The sequence below is a fragment of the Paramormyrops kingsleyae genome, chromosome 20, assembly GCF_048594095.1.
Source record: "Paramormyrops kingsleyae isolate MSU_618 chromosome 20, PKINGS_0.4, whole genome shotgun sequence".
Classification (NCBI taxonomy): Eukaryota; Metazoa; Chordata; class Actinopteri; order Osteoglossiformes; family Mormyridae; genus Paramormyrops; species Paramormyrops kingsleyae.
In genome coordinates this window covers 3,443,314-3,456,870 of record NC_132816.1, presented here as the reverse complement: position 1 = coordinate 3,456,870, position 13,557 = coordinate 3,443,314, and the positions used below count along the sequence as shown (strand labels likewise).

Sequence of the window (13,557 nt, the reverse complement as noted above, 5' to 3'; positions counted from 1 at the left end):
CAGTTGACAGCTCTGCCCCTCTCTTTACCTGAGTGTCCAAGACGGAAGGCCGCGGATCAGATGATACGATTATAAAATCGATCATCGACCTGTAGCCCCGGGCATGTTCGTATCATGTCCACTTATGGACACCCTTATGCTCGAACATGGTGTTCGTTATGGACAAACCATGCATTGCACAGAAGTCCAATAACAGAACACCACTCGGGTTCAGATCAGGGAGGCCGTTCCTCCCAATCACCCCCTTCCAGGTCACACTGTCATTGCCCACGTGAGCGTTGAAGTCCCCCAGCAAAACGATGGAATCCCCCCGCGGCACGCCAAATAGCATACCGCTAACGGAATCCAAGAAGGCCGGGTACGCCGAACGAAATTAGACGCTACGAATAAGAAGCTAGATGAATCGGAAGCTGTAGCTAGTAGCTAACTTAAGCCGCGTGTCACTTTGCCATTAGTTTGGGCGACACGGGCGACATGGGAAAGAAACACAAGGAGAAAGGAATCGGCAAACGCACTGAGAAGCGCAGCAGTGATCAGTAGCTCCGCCCACCGCCCCGCTCCGATTAACATATATTTGCATGTAGTGAACTTGAAAATGAAAAGCCAAAGTAGGAAATGAAAAGTCAAATTGGAAAATGAAAAGACAAAAAGGGTTTTTAATTTTATTTTTCAATTTTTCACATTTGACTCATACATGAGTGGAAAATTAAAATGCAAATAGTGCTATTTCATTTTAATTTTAATTTGTGCAGGATTTTTACGCACAGACTTTGGGAAGTAAATGGCAAAGTGGAGATTGTATTTTCTTTTTATCATTTTCATTTTTATTTTATTTTTTGCAGAAAATACCTCCCATAATAGGACAACAATACCACTTATAATCAATATGCTTTCACTGTGCTTCAAAATTAAGGTTTTAATAAAGATTTAATAGAAGACAATATTATTCCTTCCTGGTTGTAAACAGCGTGAGTTTTGGATGTGATGATACAAAGCATTCCAGAATCCACAGCAAAGTATTTAGTTAACGTCTCGTGGGGAAGCTGATGGAGAGGAAAAGACGAGGAATCATTATTTGGTTCATTTATTTTTATTACTTTGTTAAAAATATCATAAATTGCAATATTTATTTAATTTTGTTAAAGGCTAATACCTTAAAATGGGGGTCTTTTCAGTTAAGCACACATTTAATGGTTGTCAGGCTTCTGATTTTACAACCATTTGCCAAATAGGTTTTAGATTTAGACCAGGGTTCTTCAACTCTGGACCTCGATTCCAAATCCAGGCCGTGTTTTCAGTTCTCCCAGGTAGTTGTTTAATAATTACTGATTCTGATTGGTCAGAGGCTTCACACCTGACTGACAGGCAAAGGAAGGCTGGAAAACCAGCAGTGCTCGGACCTCGAGGACCGTGAGTTGAATAACCCTGATTTAGACCATCGCCTTCTATTTTGAGAGCAATATCATAAACTGAGAAAGTTCGTTGTTGGACATTGTGGAATGAAACCTGGTTTGAGCTTTTTTTTTTTTTTTTTTTTTTTTTTAAAAGAAACTACATTATCTCATAATTTATGTATGAGAAAGAATATCATTTTGTGGGGTGGGGTGAGAACTACTGTTCTAAGCAATATAAAAAATCTTTCCAAATCATTTAAGCTCACGCAAGAGGTAAGAAATCATAACTCATTATTACAGAGGAACCAAAGTATTCTACAGGGACATTATTGTGTTTAGAAACGTGACTGACCAAAGTTAACTGCATAAGTATGATATTTTGCCCAAAATTATAAACTAAATCACTTAGAAATGCCCAGACCATTTAAAAAAAAAAAGAGTGGCCAGTGGTTCTCTTGATGATAATTGATGGATATTTACACAACATAAGGTTTTAGATTTCAGAATCTGCAGCAGTTATTGTGCAGTTGCTTATCTGATAAGTGACCTGCATACTATAACTTACACCTCTACGGAAGGACATCAATATTATTCTTACAGCACCATACCAAAGGGTAAAAGCGTTCTTATACATGATAGCCAATGGTGCAGTGCTAATGAACGATACTTCATTCATTCAGAGAGCAGAGTGATGAGCGAAGCATGACTGTAGACAATGCAGGTTCAACTAAATGGGACCGAGGAACAAAAGTGCAGATACAGCCAACAAGTAATAGGACACAGGCTTTTAACTTGGTGTGTCGAGCCCTTTGTGTGAGGAGAGTACCTTAAGTCACTCCTGCTGAATACACAGCCGTACTAATGGGTGTAAATCCAGAAAAATTCTGCACGTATCGGTGCTAGGAACTACCAGTATTCTTAACAGCGGCTTTAAAACACTTCATTTGGAAGAGCTGTGATGCAGGGGGACTTTGTAGCAGAGTTTAAAACTGAAGCGCTGCAAAAAAAAATCCCCACATCTAGTTTTACAAATGCATTGAATGATGGGAAAAAAATACACTTACAATAACCCACCGCCTGCCACCATACTCAGATTTGAGTATCCAACTTAAAGCCGTCCAAGTATTGTTGATAAGTTGCCCAAGGGCAGAATCTGAATAAATTGCAACACAGTAAGAGTTAAACTAGATTACACAAAGGTTTCTTCAACATAGTATCCATCATAGTAATAAATAGTTGCTGAATGGCTCACCACATGTGGCAATTCAAATCAAGGAGTTACAATTACGTCCCTCAATAGATCATAGGGAGATGAGTAGATCTACAGAAATAATTTATGCTACATATAGAGATACAGTGGTACCTCGGTTCTCGAACTTAATCCGTTCTGGACTCTGGATCGAATCCTAAAAAGTTCGAGTTCTGATCGAATTACTCCCTTAAGAAATAATGGAAAATCAATTAATTGGTTCCCAGCCCCCCAAAATTACACCTGAATATGTTTTTTTTTTTAGCATTTAAACACAAAATGAACAGGATAAAACAAGAGCATTTTTTTCTTAATGGCTTCCAAAACGATAAAGATCTTATCCCAACATTATCCCTGTCCTGCCTCGATCATCCGCTCCTTCCGTGTGCCACGCCCCCTCGTTAACCTTGTGTGGGATTCCCATGTGATCAGCTGTTTCTGGTTGTTGTCATTAGTCCTCTGTATTAAGTCCGCGTTTCAGTTTGTTTCCCCAGTCCAGTCATTGGGTGCGTTCGACTTGCTTACAGCGCTGGCTTAAAGAAACCCATTCTGATCCTGACGCAATGCATTGTGGTTAGATGCATTGTGACCTCTCACCCGGCTGCACAAACTGGATCTGCCTCTGTGAGGACACACCTTTGCCCTTATTGGCTGAAGAGTTTAGTTACACGCATGACGTTTGTATCCCAGGCAGTTCTGATGCGTAATCTGCTATTTCTCCCGAATATCATGTAAAGCGGTGAGAACTGGTTTTCAGTTAATTTGGTACACGTAAGTTAGTGGTTTATTTATTGTTAGTTATTGTAATGTTGCGCTGCTTTATTTGGTTAATCGTCCAGTCTGTGAAGAAGGCATTCAAGTAAGAATTGCATTGTAGTATGACTCATTTCCTGGCGCATACAATTTATATTAGGTCAGCGTTCACGATTCGACTTCTGATATTCAGATCGAGTTCTAAGTCAAACTGGTTTGTTCGACTTTCAAGAAATTCGAGTTCTAATGAGTTCGAGAATATATGCCTATATCTTTGTATAGGCAACATATATATTTAGGACCTAGACTTATGGCTAAAAGACAACATATATATTCACAGTAAGGGCCCTGGTTTTGCACCCATCAATTAATAAGTACTTCAGAAAAGCTTCAAACCATTTCAGTAGCAGGATGAATGAAAACTGAAGCATTTAATCAACTATAAATGCTAAACAATCCATTTATAATGACTCCCCTATTAGGGTCAGGGTGACTGCAAGCAAATCCGGTGAAAAAAAGGTCTGCAAAGGCATACAGATAAATGCAAGATCATGCCCCAACGTGGGGAAACCAGAGATCTTACATGTGGAAAAACGGCCACTGTGGCCCTATCAAATCTGACCTCCTAATCATCCCCTGTATCTAATTGGTGAATTCTCTGCTGGCCCTTTGCCACCTCTGCTACTGTGTTGAGCGTACTGTTGACCGTCAACAGTGGTGGTGTAAATGTGAAATGCTTTGGGTGTCTTAAAAAAGCACTATATAAATGTAAAATTCATTCATTCATACATACATACATACAAGCATCAGCACTAGGAGGACCACCCAAGCTTCACCCGAAGAGAGACAAATCAATGGTTCAGAGAACACTGAATACAATGCTAGTTTAGGATCCCACCTGCTCAGCTCACTGGGGAAGGAAACCAGTTATTAATTAGACCATTCCAGGTTTGAAAATGACCTGCCTGTCATGATTATATTGATTTTGTCCATTTTAAGATAATTAAAATATAGGTTTAGGTTCACGGGCATACATTATGGGGGATGGGAGGTTGTAACCCCCCCAGTAATCAAAACCAGCCAATACAACCCCCTGGACCCCCTTAAATGGGTGGAGACCTCAACCCTCCCAATGCTCAACCCAAAGTTATACTGTACCCTTGTTTAGGTTAACAACTGTTTGGCACCGGAGCATTACAAATATCCACACAAGCTCAATTCGACAATTGTTCATCCTTGTCAGTGCCAGGCCAGCTAGAAAAAAGCATTACAATAAAACAACCTCATGAAACATACAATATAAGACATACAAATTATTCCTATTCAAAACACAGTAAAAAGGTACCAAGAGCAAGGTAACCGTTACAGTACTGTGGAAAAGTCTTAGGCTGTCAAAGAAATTAATGTTTAACGTGACCTTCCAGTTTGCATAAAACTATGATCTTACGTCTGTCAACGTGCCACTTCAAAACCCCAGTATATGTACTTGCCATCTAAAAGACCCATGTATTTGATGCCCTAATCAATACCTCAGTCATGTAACTTCTTAATTTTTTAATTAATTGAGCTGGTGGTGAAATTGAACAAATGTGTGGAATGGATGAGGTGCCCCAGAAGAGGGGTTTGGGAACCACAGCGGTGTTCATCTAGCCATCCAACAAGATCTCAGTGACCTTTAGGAGAACAGACAGACTTCTTTAAGTTTTGGTAACTATTAATTTTCATACAATGGTAATGGTAAAACGGAAAATACACATACATATGACCCTGATAAATAGCTTTAAACATTTTCTTTGACTGCCTAAGAATTTGCCTAAGAATCACTGAGAAGCCAGTCATGGCATCGGTGTCGGCTGTTTGGCAGTAGGTACAGAACATTATTTATGTCACATTTTATATACACAGTACAGTACAAAAGTCTTAGGCAGTCAAAGGAAACACTTAAAGCTATTTGTCTGGGCCCTAAATGTATATTTGTTATAGAACACACACACAAAAAATTTAATTAACATTAGAACATATATTAAGAGTAACAAAAAATAGAATTTCTTCTGTTCTGTTCTCCAAAAAGTTACTGATATCTAGCTGGATGACTAGATGGACACTGCTTCAGGTTCCAAGCCTCTCCTCAGGGGAACACCAGCCATTTAGAGTGAGGTATTGATTAGCCAAAGTGTGCTTGCGGTTGACTCAAAAAATACATGGGTGTATTTGACAGTCGCCACGAATCCTGGGTTGATTCTAGGAGAGGTTTTGAAATGGCTAAGTAAGGGATAATGTACAGGCAGCCGGTAGTTATCGCAGAAATAAGCCCCGACAGTGTGATCAGGACCCGACGCGAAGCGGAGGCTACCGGCTGCCTGTACATTATCCCGCTTATTACACGGCTACTTGCCACATAAGGAAAAAAACTGGACATGAATATAAATTTGAAACATTTTATTGACATATTTGTTTTAAATTAACATTTTTAAACAATAATCTTTGTTGGCGCAGACTGATTTTAAACATACAAGTAGTACCGGCTATGCGTTATTACTTTGGAGTGGTCATTATTTGAAAAGAACGAACCTGCAAATGTCTCAACTGACCAATCAGAATCAAGCATTTCAGAGAGCCGTGTAATAAGCTGACATAATATGATAATTTTACACCAACATGATCATTTAAGCATCATTTTCTTTGACCGCCTAAGACTTTTGCACAGTACTGCATGCACACATACACAGGACCTTTAGGACTAGAGTTGGGCATCTCTGCCATATAATGAAATGCTTTCCTGCTTGGGGAATATAGTATGTATATACAATCTTTAATGTATACACACCCATACATACCATGCCCAACTCCAGTCCCAAAGGTCCAGTCATGCAGGTTTTGGAAGTTAAAATTTCAGTAAGGTTTCCTGCGATTTCAATGGAAAACACCACATGCAACATGAGGAGACTCCAGTCAATTAGTCCAACAACGCCATCAGGAGCTGAGGCTGGCTGGAGAACTGCACCCCCACTAACGGGTGCCTCACCATGAACCCCCAGCTGCAAAAACATCTACATTTTGGCTTTTTCCAGAAGGTTGGGGCTGGTGATCAGAAGAAGCAAAATTTTTGCTTCCAGAAATTGCTTGATGTAATAAGAAAGTATGTTGTACCCAAGTACCATTAGAGTGTAACCAAAAGCAATCATTAGTGCTTGGGAAAAGCATAAATGCTCAGCAATATGTGAATGGTGATTTAAGAGCTGTGCACCTGGGGTTTACTTGATTTTACCCATGGTAATATGTGTGTGTTTAAAATTAAAAATTAAAAAATAAAAAAGCATGTTCATTATGTACCTAGTACAACTAGAGAAAATGGCAGCACTGCTTTTCTCCCAAATAAAACGGCACTAGGTGAAGTAAACCACGATCCGCGACCCCCTACATCTGCTATCACTACTACTCCTATTTTATAGGTTAAAAACCGTCAGCCAGTTTTATACAGACTAACTTTCTAAGAAGAAGAAAGCAAAGCCTTGCAGTGGGCAATTTATTTCCATGGTACTTCAGTGACATCTAGTGGTTTCACAGGGGAAATGGGAGTGCTTGGAATGAGGAAGCATCTATTAAACTGAGACTGAATTCTGACAGTTAATGGCAAGCATCTGAAAATATCACATGGGGCAATGTAATCACCAGATTACCCATCAGCAACACATCAGCGGATTGGGCAGAAATGAGCAGCACTCCGCTAAACACACGACACACGGAGAACGCATCTACCACGAGTAACTTGACAAGCACCATAGGGAGTAAACAGCAGCACAGTGTCTCTCCACAGTGGGCGGGGGAAAAGTGCCTTATCAAACGTATTTGGCGACTCATTTCTGTCGATACTTAGACTACAAAGCTAATCACATGTGTGTCATGGTATTTAGCGTTATAATTTTGAAAGACTGTATTTAATGTATCATTAAGTATCATGGTATTAAGCATGCCACGTAAAAACACAATATGCCCAGCAGATCCTTAAATATCAGAAGACAAATTCATCTAGCAAGCATAAACTGAGAACAGCTATGTGTTGACAGCCTCGCAATGTACAAAAAAATAAATGAATCAGATTAATAAGCTGAACTTCCTCAGGAGGTATAATATAATACCAATAAAATGCAACATACCAAGCATCATGTATCGGCTTACCTTGAGTATATTTTGCGTTTCATTCCACTTGTTTGTCCATTCCTTTGTTAGTTCCATTACCTGCCAAAGCAAATGAGAGTCTTTACTGGAGCCAGAAAAGACTTAGATTTCAGAATAAGACCTATAAACAGTCTACAGATTAAAATTTGGAAAAAAAAAAGAATAGTTTTGAAAGAATTTTTTCCCTACTTTTTGACAGATATTTAAAACTGTTGAATTTATTCATCTGTCTGAAGCAGTTTTTTCCTGCGGGCGGGGGTTTGTTTGGGATCAAGATCACCAAATGCTCATTAGAGCGCGTTTGTGCTCTTGTTTCAAATGCTATGCCAGGAACATGCTCACTTTCTCATTCCGCCACCAATAAAATAAACATTTTTCCAACCTTACCTTCCTTGAATAAGGAAAAAAAAACCTAGATATTCGGCATTTGAAGTTGGCAAGCATTTTCCATGTTAAGGGGAAAAAAAAGGTCAAGAAGACCAGAGTCCCATATTACGAACCTAGATTTCTTGTTAAACCAGATAACTTGTTGGATTTAAGGTACCCCAGTATTAAATGGACTTTCCTTTCATTTTCATTCAATTCAACCCATACTACCTTAAAATCTCAGTTATCTAGCTGAGCAAGAAGTTTTGGTTCACGATACCAGGCCCAAGTCACTTCTCAGCAGAATGAAGAAACAGCCCCCAAAATCAGGCACGCACTCTGGCTTCATTCTCATGAAGTCTCTCCTCCATACTCAAAGCTGTGGGCGAGTCCAGAAGTGCAATCTGTAGAAAGTTCAGAAAAGTATGAAAGCTTAGGCAACTGTTTCTCATCTCCATGAGCTACCATGTTCTTAATATATAGTCAAAATGTCATGCTTTGGCATCTTTAACATTCGATTATGAGCAAGCCACAGCAGCAGAAAGACCATCCAAACCTGTTTCCCCTGGACCAGCAGCTCTCTCAGATGGGCTATCTCAGCCCGTAGCTCACGGATAAGCTTGACGTTGGTGTCCTCATTGATCTCAGGTTGGTTGATTATGTTTTTAGCTCTGTTGGCATACCGTAAAGTGCTCAGCGTCTCACTATAGTTGATGTCTGCTGGGGAAATCGCTATAAACACAAAAGGTTATATACTCATATAGTGCAACAAGTTTAAAAAGAAAAAACAGCTCCTCAAACTTCCTAAAAAAAAAAAAAAACAAACAAAAAAAAAAACAAATTCAAAGAAATGCAAAACATACATCCCAACAACACATTATTCCATCAACTGAACCAAGCAGACCCACACTAGTCTCCAACACATTTCTTTGTATGCATTCGAACAGCTAAGGATAAGTTCATGTCAGCTGAAACTTACTCGCAATCATAATGGTCTTCGAGTTACCCCCCAGACTGTCTTTCAAGAGCCACGTCAGCACAGAGTCTCTGTACGGCACAAAAATGTGCTTTTTCTTTGAGTTTGCAGATACATTGTCCTGAGACAGGTCAGCTGTGTGCCAAAGAAGAGAGGGGAGAAAAGACAACAGAAGACACTGAAGGCTTGTCTAACATAAAATTTTAATGCATTAGATCTAAAAGATTAATTCAATTAGCTGCAACATTTTTGCAAAATGAGGCTTGGGTGGTATCACGATAATATAGTATACGGCGTTATTTTGGGTATACAACTGTATTTAGAAATCTTGGTAACAGTGGGCCTCATTCATCAATATCTTATTAAGAATACTCTTAAATTTGTTCCTACGAAATTTGTTAAGAACAACCTAAGTCAGATTCATGGTGTGTTCTTAAGTAGCAGAATTGTTTGCACTTTTGTTCTTAAGAATGGTGAATCCCACGTCTTCGTAACTGAAAGCGCGTGCCAGTTTGTCCTAATTAGCAGAGGGAAACGCCCTGCAATTTCCCATAAAAGGGCATGAGACTGTAGGGCCGTGTGCAAGAAATGGTGAAGAGACGTGCAGCCTGTGAGCCGCTTGGCACGAAGAGGAAAAAAAACTTCAGTAATGCTGAAGTAGAAGTAATAATACAGTAAAATCCCATTATAGTGGACTTGCTTATAACGGAATATCGTCTATAACGGAATATCGTCTATAGCGGACGAAGTCCGCTGGTCCCGGCTGTACGCCTTTAAGAACATGCAGAAAAAGCATCGGATAGAGACTCGCATATATCGGAATTTTGCTTATAATGGACAAACAAATTAGTCCCCAGGGCCTCTTTTAGCTGTAGTTATGTTCGGCTATAAAGGACATACAGGCTCCGCCGACAAGGTGCGTGGCGTGCCGGTGATATCCAGCGCAGATACGTAGTCGGGATTATTAATAGTCACGCATCTGCTCAGGTAAAGTTGGATTACTACATGCACAATATAATAATTTATACCACAAGTGTGTCTGCTGGGGTGTGGCATGAGTAAATGGTGTCCTGTAGTTGTGTTCTGGGCATACAGCAACTCTGGACATAACGGACTCTGGATATAACAACTGTTTTGCCAGGTCCCTTGAAGTCCGTTATAACTGGATTTTACTGTACAGGAGGTAAATGCAAATAGACACATGTTATTTAGTAGCGTAACCAGTGGATACAAAGCCCCCAAGAAAGCTGATACATGGAAAAATATCACCTTCTCTGTGAACGCTGTGTGCCAAATAAATCTAAATGATCTACAAACATACGTTCCATTCTCAGAGCACGATTGGCAAGCTTTTCAAGTAGTAACAGAAATGCCATTTTGATAACACGGCCAATGCGCAGAAACAGACCTATTTATAATCTACATGATCGGTGTTAATACCATGAAAATAAATAATTTAAAAGTGTAAAAATTTTTATATTTTACTTTTATTAATTATTCAAATACTATCATTTTATGAACTGTAGAATGAACAAAACTGCTATAAATCGATTATTTTGAACAAACTATCATTACACAAATGGGCATATGAATGGTCAAGAGTGTGCGTAGATTATGTTCTTAGCTAAGAACAAATTCAGATAAGAAAACATTGGTGAATGTCAGAATCTTCATAAAAAAGTGCGTATGTGGGCTTTAAGAACAAATTTATTTGTAAGAACGGTTGGTGAATGAGGCCTAATATTTCCAGGGGGAAGCAGGGTCAGTAAATTGCATAGACAAGATTTCAAAATACCAGAATAGCACTGCTTTTGAAAACATTGTCACAATACCACATACTACGCTATGTGTAGAATGAAAAATTATATAGCACACTTAAGCAGTGCCCAGTCAGCCAAACCACAATCCCTGGCCACCGTCAGGCAGATGGCACTATGGTATCTTGTCCCAGTGCCTGCTGGTTCAGGACAGTTTCTTCCACCCGACCATCAGAACGCTGAACTTACCCACATCTACATCACATTCATACTCATATTCATGGCTGTGTTACCATACTGCACTGGTCATACAGGTCATGCAACTGTCACAGCATCTAGTAGTAATTACAGCATTATTGCTCATTGTGTTTTATTGTATTTGTTTTAAATTTGAATACTATTTATTTATGCTCTTTACCACTTTTGTATACTTCCGATATTTTGTCGCTACTGGGACTTTTCACTCACATGTATTGTGCAAGTGTCTACTGATGTGACAAAGATCTGATATTTTTTTCTGTACTGTTAAGTAATGGCACTTCTATTAAACATAACACCAAATTAACTAAAAACAACAGAAAATTAAGCAAAGCATTCTGTGATGCATGTGGCAGCTCCTGCACACGTCTACAGAGCGACACGCTTTAGTCGTCTTTCCATTTGTTCCACCAGTCTTCTTTGCAAACTCTTACTGTACAGTATGTGGTATCAAATATCCAACATCACCCCATTGAATTTATTCACTAGTTCATGTGTATAAAAGGATTAAAACAAGTGCAAAAAAACGTATTACAAGTTGTTATTTTTCATACATGGTATTCAACCATTCAGAAAATTAAAATCTCCCAAATCTGCCTGATACAAGAACCTTTGCTGAACAAGGAGAAGTGGTACCGAGAGCAGAGACGACATTGCCCAACGTGACCAAGGACTTGTTGATGCTGCAGCCCTCCTTGAGCCGCACTCCGGAGGTGCCGGTGGTGTCTGCCCTCTCGCTGCCCGCCAGATCCACCAGGTGGATCTTACTCACGGTCTCACAGGGCATCTCGGCACCGAACTTAGCCTGCAGGCAAAGAACCACATGATCACGAAATAGCACCACTTTAAAACAAGTGCAACACCAAGTATTTCAAAAAACATTCCCTTTTTATCTAGCATTTATACTGGCCGTGTCTGAGCCATAAGAACATTGTTCTTACAGGTCATTTCCATCAAGAAATACAGGAGACATCTGTTAGGAACAGACAGACAGTTTTAACCAGAGAATTGGCTTTCCAGAAAAAGACTAAAATGTTGTAACAGTGAAGCACAACTTACAAATACAGAACATTCTTTCATTACAAGCATTTTACATTTTTTAAGCTCAAAGTACAAAAGCAAAAGATACTAAATCACTTGAGTATTTCCCCAAAGTAACGTATAGCCAAGGAGACCCTAGACTAGTTTAACTTGAAAGAAGCTCAGGCCAACAAGCAGGCAACCACAGCTGACAGGCGGCAGGAAGCTCACCTGGGTGAACTTCATGGTGAAGATGGCGTGCGAGCGGCTGCTGACGTCATTCATGCCCGTGCTGGCCGTGGTGCGGTTCATATTTCCGACCTTCATCAGTTCCTCCACGTCACAGTAGTTCTGCACCAGGTGCTTCGATAGTTCTGGGTCACAGTGTGGGAATCTGAATGGCATCTACTCCCAACCATATTGCGCATATAATGGTTAAAGCAACACAGGGAGCAAAACACAAACGCCACTTACAAAGCAAACATGCCTGATTTCATATAAATATTAAAAAGACAACCTTGGCTATAGCAGAAGATGGCTGCATGTTAGGTAAGAAAATGACTTGCGACTAAAAATGATGCAGGATAAAACCTTGAAAATTGGAATTGTAAATTAACCAGGAATCAAAAGGTACTATTAAAACCAGGGCCGGTGTCTGTGGGGGACAACCGAGGAAGTTGCCCTGGGCCCAGCCAGTGGAGGAGGGGCTGGAGAGACAGATCCTCATGCGGGGAACCCAGTTGAAATAAATTTTGTCCCACACCCAGGAATTATGCTGTGTTTCCCATCCCGGTTCTCGGGGACCCCCCAGACAGTCCATGTTTTTGCACCCTCCCAGCCAAATGGTCCACATTTTTTGCTCCCTCCAGCTCCCTACCAGGAGCAAAAACATGGACTGTCACGAGCTCTCCAAGCACCAAGCTGGGAAACACTGCTATAAACTACAGGCTAATTTGGATGACAGGGTTCCTATACACTTACCATTTTAAAAATCCATACTTTTCCAGACAGTAGGGGGGATATAATGCTCCCCTGGGCAACTGTCCATTGTCACTGGCCACAATTAGATGGCAATGCTTCTGCCCGCCATATGGCTGACAGCTCGCCCATACTCAAAATGGTGAACAACTACATACAAACTTTGCATTTTGAATCATGAATATGTTGCAGGTCATAAGTGAAATGTATATTAAAGGCTATGTTCCATTTCGATCAGGGTCATTCCCCCCCAATAACTAACAAAACAACTTATTTAACCTCTACTGTTTTGGTGGTGAAGTTATGGAATTATAAGCAAAGATTAACCTACAAACTTTTTGCGTCTCCCATACTTATTCAGCATAAAGGTCTCATTTTTTGTTGTGTGGTGTGAAAGCAACACACAGAAGTGAGCAGGAGCCAAATTCCTGGTCGAGACAAGCCCAGGTTCTGCATTTTCATTGTGAAAGTGGCGACTGACAACCAGCTCACGTTGGTGATTTCATCAATGTAGCTAACTGATTTCTTTTAGCGTACATAACAGGTGACTTTGTTGCAATAGCCTGGAAACACAGAAATATTTCCATACTATTTCCTTACTTATCCAGACTTGGAAAACACCACAAT

At 40.0% G+C, this 13,557-nt stretch overlaps 1 protein-coding gene across 2 annotated transcripts in view; it reads right to left on the bottom strand.

The window, feature by feature from the left end:
- Positions 1-13,557, bottom strand: part of LOC111853774 (kinesin-like protein KIF16B) — a 49,438-nt gene that overhangs the window by 16,953 nt on the left and 18,928 nt on the right. For both annotated transcript variants that reach the window (XM_023831063.1, XM_023831064.1), the window contains exons 7-12: positions 12,184-12,326; positions 11,569-11,737; positions 8,921-9,052; positions 8,498-8,673; positions 8,280-8,345; positions 7,576-7,635 (exon numbers count right to left, since the gene is read on the bottom strand). In XM_023831063.1, coding sequence (XP_023686831.1) covers positions 7,576-7,635; positions 8,280-8,345; positions 8,498-8,673; positions 8,921-9,052; positions 11,569-11,737; positions 12,184-12,326 — 746 coding nt within the window. The remainder of the gene's footprint in view (positions 1-7,575; positions 7,636-8,279; positions 8,346-8,497; positions 8,674-8,920; positions 9,053-11,568; positions 11,738-12,183; positions 12,327-13,557) is intronic.